The 7,231-nt window shown below is 56.9% G+C and overlaps 1 protein-coding gene across 1 annotated transcript in view; it reads right to left on the bottom strand.

The window, feature by feature from the left end:
- Positions 1–1,183: 1,183 nt before the first annotated feature.
- The window catches only part of LOC144893710 (LIM/homeobox protein Lhx9-like), a 105,501-nt gene continuing 99,453 nt past the window's right edge, over positions 1,184–7,231 (bottom strand). Inside the window, exon 7 of the mRNA XM_078785079.1 lies at positions 1,184–1,778. Within this exon, the coding sequence (XP_078641205.1) occupies positions 1,473–1,778 (306 nt within the window). The 3' untranslated portion in view covers positions 1,184–1,472. The remainder of the gene's footprint in view (positions 1,779–7,231) is intronic.

Genomic DNA, 7,231 nt, shown 5'->3' with positions numbered 1-7,231 from the left:
TGTACTCCAAACATCAATATGATATGCAGGTGTGCTCAGGAAACAGGTGGACAGCTATGGCTACATCACAGCAATTTTATTGTGTAAATGTGGAAGCCTTTGCACAAATATAATTGTCCACATTTGGTCCATTTGGCCCCCAAAGGATCATCAGGAACCATGAAATATCCTCTGTAAAACTAAACCGCATGATTTGTTGGAAATTATGTGATGTCAGGACAGGGAGTGGTCCACAAACTCCTGGACATTATCATTGTTGACTAGCATACCATCCTAGTGCGTGGCCAAGTGCAACATTAACCATTTGCCATGGATGGAGATATGATGGCCCTGCACAAATTGGGTTGGAGTTCAGGAGACAATGCCCAATTGTTTGAGTTTTTCCAGAAAATATTTTTCCTTAATGATGTTAATGTCATGGGATCTGTTCTGTGGCAAAACACTGTGATCTTGCAATGTCCCTGCCACCAAAAGTACTTCATACACAATGCAATACTCTGCCATGACATAAAACCATTTATTACATGCCACATGGCCATGTTGCAGCCATCCATGATTACATGTCGGAGGCAAGGGAGGCCACAAACACCAAGCAGACATAGTCGAACATTTGAGGTGCTTAAACAAGGATCTACTGGGAGGAGGTGTTCACTTTGAAAACTGATTTCATCTGCTTTAGGCCAAACTTAGACCCTGCTAGCATTCTGCTGCAGCGATTGGAAAATCAGGATGTTCAATGACTTCGGTTTCCCCTTACAATAACTTCTGCCTGTACTTTGATGGAAACCAAGACACCAGCAGCACACAAGGAGCCGGTCCACCTCTCTTCACCACATGAGTCTCAGTGATGGGTCCCTGTCGACCGGTGTGTCTTGCTCATGCCATTGACAACGAGCTGCACAATGTCACAGTCATAACCCATGTCACGGAAGAAATTCTCCAGTAGTAGACCATTGCTCGTTGCATCATCATGATGTTCATAGCTCGCCTACATGGAACGTGACCTTGTAATGGCCTAGTTGCTTGTTTAGCCTACTTTTTTCTCACCAACCACTAGATTTGCGTTTCATTCCTTGTCCAACTGCATGAGATCACTGTCTTTCGTGATGAATAATTTCATTCGTCCTCATCCTAAATCCACCCTAAAATACCTTGACTCACACATGTTAGACACCACAAAAAATTTGGTATTTGATGGTTTGTTTAATGTTACCTTTGCAGATGGATTACAAGTGCGACATGTTCGAACCATGACAGTTCAAGTAAAGTTGATATCTAAATAATTTTCTTTCGTGCTTACATTCTGTCATTATAAACAAATTTCCCCAAAAAAAAATGATGCTTGGTACAAGACAGCTTGCTAGTAATAGCACGATTAAGGTATTTACCCACTGATTGCACAATAAATTTTATTTGTTTCAATAAAAGCCAATTTATTTTTATTCCTTGGATGTACTTTAGGAGTTTGCTTCCTATTGCTCTTCGTTCGTTTCTATTGTTTCCCACTCGTCAGTTTGATCGACATCATGGGCCTGAGGCATGGGGGGACGAGGGCTGAGAGGTGCTGGGCCAAGAGAAGCTGAAGATGGAGATGGAGAAGGTGGTGGCAGCTCAACATGTTCAGTCCCCTGGCCGGCCCCTGCCACTTGTCCGACAAGAAGGCTGACCGTTGGGCTCGCCCGGTCAAGAACGGCTTCATCCATTGCAGCAGTTCCTCCTCCCGCTTCTTGCCGCAGCAGGTTTCGACGAAATTTCGCCCGAGCATTCTGAAACCAAACCTGAGTTACAACATCAAGAAAGAGAAAGCAAAACAAAGGAAGAGACATTAACAATATGTCCATCGAGCACTTTCTTTTTCTACATCAGTTTCCAGAATTTTTTTTTACCCGACTATTCAACTACTGCTGTGTTTATATTATAGCACAATATACGCGACTATTCAACTACTGCTGTGTTTATATTATAGCACAATATACCAGACTATTCAACTACTGCTGTGTTTATATTATAGCACAATATACCAGACGATTCAAATACTGCTGTGTTTATATTATAGCACAATATACCAGACTATTCAACTACTGCTGTGTTTATATTGTTGCGGATTCCGGGCTCGTCGACGTACTAAGGGGGGTTTAAGCCCTGCTCCCCCTCGAACTCCGGGTCCATGAGGCCGCCAACCATACTACACTCGTGGTGGACGGATTGATAAGCAATTCCAGCCGCCGAGCTCGCAGCTACGCGTGGAAGGGTTAACGGTCACCACCCGAATACCTTCAGACACACACAGCTGTGAGAATGGGGACTGAACCCTGCACGAGTCACGCTGATCCTGGACGCCCGAGCGGTTGTGCATCGCGTAACTCGTGCCGTTAACACTATCGAACCCGATCGAGCGGTTTTAATTCGGGGCGATGCTAGGTCAATATGGAAAGGACGATGACGGCCAGGTTGGAAACCAAAACACAGTATTTATTCACAGTATTTACAGAACATGGACAAAGCGAAGAATCTTAACGGCCTTACCTCGGTACCCAGACAAGGGCCCTCATTCGTTCGGGGAAGGGAAGGAAGAGGGTAATGCGCAAGAAGCACGGCCGCTTCGTGCAGCTCGCCCGGATGGGCTCGGTCGTGCAGCTCGTGTGAATGGGCTCGTTGGACGAAGCCCCGAGAATCGCTCCAACCTAGGACACCACAGTCGGAGATGATCGCGGCAGGGACGTCGATCGATAACGTGCACGTAGCAGGAACCAGAGGAGCGTGCCGTATATAGGAGCCAAGCCAGCGAGGGAGAGTATAGGAGGAGACCAGCGCAAGACAGCATATACCCAGCAAGAGAGAGCCAGCAAGAGAGAGAGCCTGCCAGAGAGTGAGCCTGCCAGAGAGAGAGAGTATATCAGGAACCCAGCAAGAGAGTGTCTCAGGAGCCCAGCAAGGGAGAGCCTGCCAGAGAGAGAGCCTGCCAGAGAGAGAGCGGGGAGTCTGGGCCAGGTTTTATAACACCCCCGAATCCCCACTCGAATGTTCCATGGGCCCAAATTGGCCACCTGGGGTCACGTGTCGTGACAGCCCCCCATTGGTCACCCTCGGCCACTCCCTTTAGCTCCCATTGGTGACAGCTCATTGGCCATGCCCTCGGCCACTCACTTTAGCTCCCATTGGCTGCTCACTGCTCCTCCTTGGCCACTCCCTTTAGCTCCTCCTTCGGGCCTGCAAGGCCTGGCCTAATCCTATGACGAGGCACTTTAGGCTTCGATGAGGCCTACTATTATCCTGCCTGCCTCAAACGCATTTCAACGCATCCTAACACCGGAAAGGGAACTATGCTTTACATTTAATAAGAAATAACTAACTATACGAGGCTACATGTTGTGGTGTAACTAACTATGGGGGGGGGGGGGGGGTGGGGTTGCCTTTATTCACAAAACCGCAACAATATTATATTGTAGCGGTTCCCGCTGAATGTACACAATCGCCTTGCACCTGCCAGGATGCGGCCAGGGCGCGATCGCCATGCCGGGCTCGTCCGGACGGGCCCAGACGCGCCTCTACTGGGCATGCCCGGACTCGCTGCTCCCGGGCATGCCCGAACCTCCCGGGCACGCCCGGTCTCGTCTTTCCCGGGCATGCCCGCTCTCGCCTTTCCAGGGCTCGCCCGCTCTCGCCTTTCCAGGGCTCGCCCAGAGCGCCCGGGCTCGCCCAGCCTCGACTTGCCAGGCCGCGTCCAGGACGCCCGGGCATGTCCAGACTCGCCTTTCCAGGGCTCGCCCAGAGCATCAGGGCATGCCCGCTCTCGCCTTTCCAGGGCTCGCCCAGAGCGCTCGGGCACGCCCAGCCTCGACTTGCCAGGCCGCGTCCAGGACGCCCGGGCATGTCCAGACTCGCCTTTCCAGGACTCGCCCTTGACACCCGGGCATGCCCGGTCTCGGTTTTCCCGGGCATAAATGTGTATATATATTGCTGCCCGATAAACGGGCTTTGTCAGAATACCTGAGCTGTTTTGTTTCAATAAAGCAACTCGGACGAATTCCGTCTTTGGTCGCGTCAATTCTTTCAACTCGCGTTGGAGCGCAGCTCCTTCACTGGTGACCTACCGACATGGACACGGCAGTGACTCTTAAACTGCCTACCTTCTGGGAGGCTCACGCGGCTGTTTGGTTCACCCAGGCGGACTCCCAGTTCGCCCTGCGAGGCATCACTGCGGACGACACCCGCTTCCACCACGTCGTGGCAGCGCTCGGTTCCGCCACCGCGGCCCGTGCCCTGAGCCTCCTCGAGCACCCGCCGGCTGCCGACAAGTATGACGCGCTGAAGACGCTCCTCCTCGACGCTTTTGCCCTCTCACCGGCGGCACGCGCACGGCGCCTGCTCGAGCTCGGTGACACACGCCTGTCCGAGCGCATGGACTATATGCTCTCGTTGCTCGGTGAGCACTCTCCGGATTTTCTGTTCCGCGAGCTGTTCCTTCGCCAGCTGCCTCACCCGGTACGCCTCGCCCTGGCTGGCACATCGATCACCGATCCCCGCGCCCTCGCCAGGGAAGCCGATAAGATCTCCTCGGCAGGCCAACACATCGGCGCGGCTACCTGGAGCCTGCCGCCGTCCGAGGCGACGCCCACGACCCCCGAGCGCCCTGCGCGGTTGGAGGCCGAACTGCCGGTGCAACTGGCGGCCGCCACGCCGCGCCGACCGCTTCCGACACGACGGCCCGGGCCTCCACCTGACCAGGCGTGGTGTTATTACCACGCCAGGTTCGGACACAAGGCTCGGACGTGCTGACCCCCGTGCACTTTCGGCAAGTCGGGAAACGGCCGGGCCGGCGTTCATTCCCAGCCATGAGCGCCGGCCACTCGGGCAACTTGCTTTTTATTCGGGACAAAGCGTCCGGGTGGCGTTTCCTTTGTGACACCGGCGCCCAACTGAGCGTCATACCCGCCTCCGAGCAGGACTGGCGGGATGCCTTTTGCGGCCCCTCTTTGGTCGCTGCTAATGGCTCGGCCATACGCACTTTCGGCCCGCGCTACGTCACCCTCTGCTTCGGCAGCCAGCGCTTTCAGTGGACCTTTGTGACCGCCTGCGTCCCCATGGCTTTGCTGGGCGCCGACTTCCTCTGCGCGCACGGGCTGCTGGTCGACATCAAACGTCGTCGCCTTGTCAATGCCGAGACCTTCAGCTCCCTGGCGTGCACGATGAGCAGCTCCGTGCCGACCGAACTGGCGTGCACCCTCCCGACGGCGAACGAGTTCGCTCGCCTGCTCGCGGAATTCCCGGCCCTCATGCGGCCGACGTTTTCGGCCGTCGCAGTGCGGCATGGGATCGAGCACCACATACCCACTACAGGCCCGCCGGTCTACGCCAGGGCCCGCCGCCTCGACCCGGCCAAGCTCGCCGTGGCAAAGGCCGAGTTTGACGCGTTGGTGCACCTCGGCATCGTGCGGCGCTCCAATAGCGCGTGGGCCTCACCACTGCACATCGTGCCAAAGCCGGGGGGCGGATGGTGCCCGTGTGGCGACTACCGCCGCCTCAATGACGCTACCACCCCCGACAGGTACCCGATCCCGCACGTCCAGGACTTTTCCGCCCGTTTGGCGGGACGGGTCATATTTTCCAAAATTGACCTGATACGGGGATACCACCAGGTACCTGTCCAGGCGGCCGACGTCCCGAAGACGGCCGTCATCACGCCGTTCGGCCTGTTCGAATTTTTGAGGATGCCATTTGGCCTCAAGAACGCGGCCCAGGCGTTCCAGCGCTTAATGGACGGCGTGCTGCGCGACCTGCCATTTCTTTTCGTCTATCTGGACGACATCCTCATTGCCAGCACGTCCCGCGCCGAGCACCTCCTCCACCTCCGAACACTGTTCGGTCGCCTCAGCGAGCACGGCTTAATTGTCAACCCGGCCAAATGCCACTTCGGCACGACGACCGTTGACTTTTTGGGCCACCGCATCACCAAGACCGGGGCCGTGCCGCTGCCGACCAAGGTTGAGGCCATCACCACGTTCCCGCGTCCCCGTTCCATCAAGGCCCTACAAGAGTTCCTTGGCATGGTGAATTTTTATCACCGATTCGTGCCCCGCGCTGCTCAGCTCATGCGGCCCCTTTACGAGGCCCTCCGGGGCAAGCCGGCCAAGCATGACATCGTTTGGTCCGCGGCCTTCGCGAGCGCAAAACGGGCCCTCGCCGACGCAACGCTGCTGGCTCACCCGGTGCTCAACGCGCCCATCGCCCTCACTACGGACGCCTCCAACTACGCGGTGGGCGCTGTCCATGAACAATGGGTGGACGGGGTTTGGCAGCCACTCGCTTTTTTCAGCCGGCAGCTCCGGCCGAACGAGTTAAAATACAGCACGTTCGACCGCGAGCTGCTCGGTCTATTCCTGGCCGTTCACCATTTCCGACACCTCCTGGAGGGCCGCCCGTTCACGGCTTTCGTCGACCACAAGCCGTTGGTCTACGCAATGGCCAAAGTCACGGAGCTGTGGTCGGCCAGCCAGCAGAGCCACCTCTCCGCCGTGTCGGAATTCACCACGGACATCCGGCACGTCGCCGGCAAAGACAATGCCGTGGCCGACTGTCTTTCTCGGGCCAGCGCGAATGCGGTCCACCTCGGCGTGGACTTCACGCTCATGGCGGCCGACCAGACCACCGACACCTCGGTGCAGGCCCTCCGGGCGGCGGACATGGGCCTCCGCCTGGCCGATATCCCCTTCGCGGGCACCGTCCTGCTCTGCGACGTCTCCCAGGGCCAGCCTCGCCCCATCGTACCCGTTTCCTGGCAGCGCCGCATCTTCGCCTCCATCCACGGCCTTTCTCACCCGGGCCGGAAAGCTTCTCAGAAGCTGGTGTCGGCGCGTTTTGTCTGGCACGGCCTTCGACGGAACGTCCGCGACTGGGCCAACGCCTGCACGGCCTGCCAGCGGGCCAAGGTCCACCGCCATACCCAGGCCCCGCTAGCACCTTTCACCGTGCCTGCACGGCATTTCGATCACGTCCACGTGGACCTGGTGGGTCCCCTGCCCCCATCGCGGGGGTTCACCCACCTGCTCACCATGGTGGACAGGACCACCAGGTGGCCGGAGGCCGTGCCCCTCACCTCCACCACCACCGCCGACGTGGCGCAGGCGTTCATCGCCACCTGGGTCGCGCGCTTCGGCGCAACGGCAGACATCTCGTCCGACCGTGGCCCACAGTTCACGTCCAAACTTTGGGGCGCGGTCGCCCGCTCGTT

The sequence above is a fragment of the Myxine glutinosa genome, chromosome 9 (assembly GCF_964187855.1).
Source record: "Myxine glutinosa chromosome 9, kmMyxGlut1.1, whole genome shotgun sequence".
NCBI lineage: Eukaryota > Metazoa > Chordata > Myxini > Myxiniformes > Myxinidae > Myxine > Myxine glutinosa.
The sequence above is the reverse complement of the archived record's forward strand: the minus strand, read 5'-3'. Positions and strand labels throughout refer to the sequence as shown.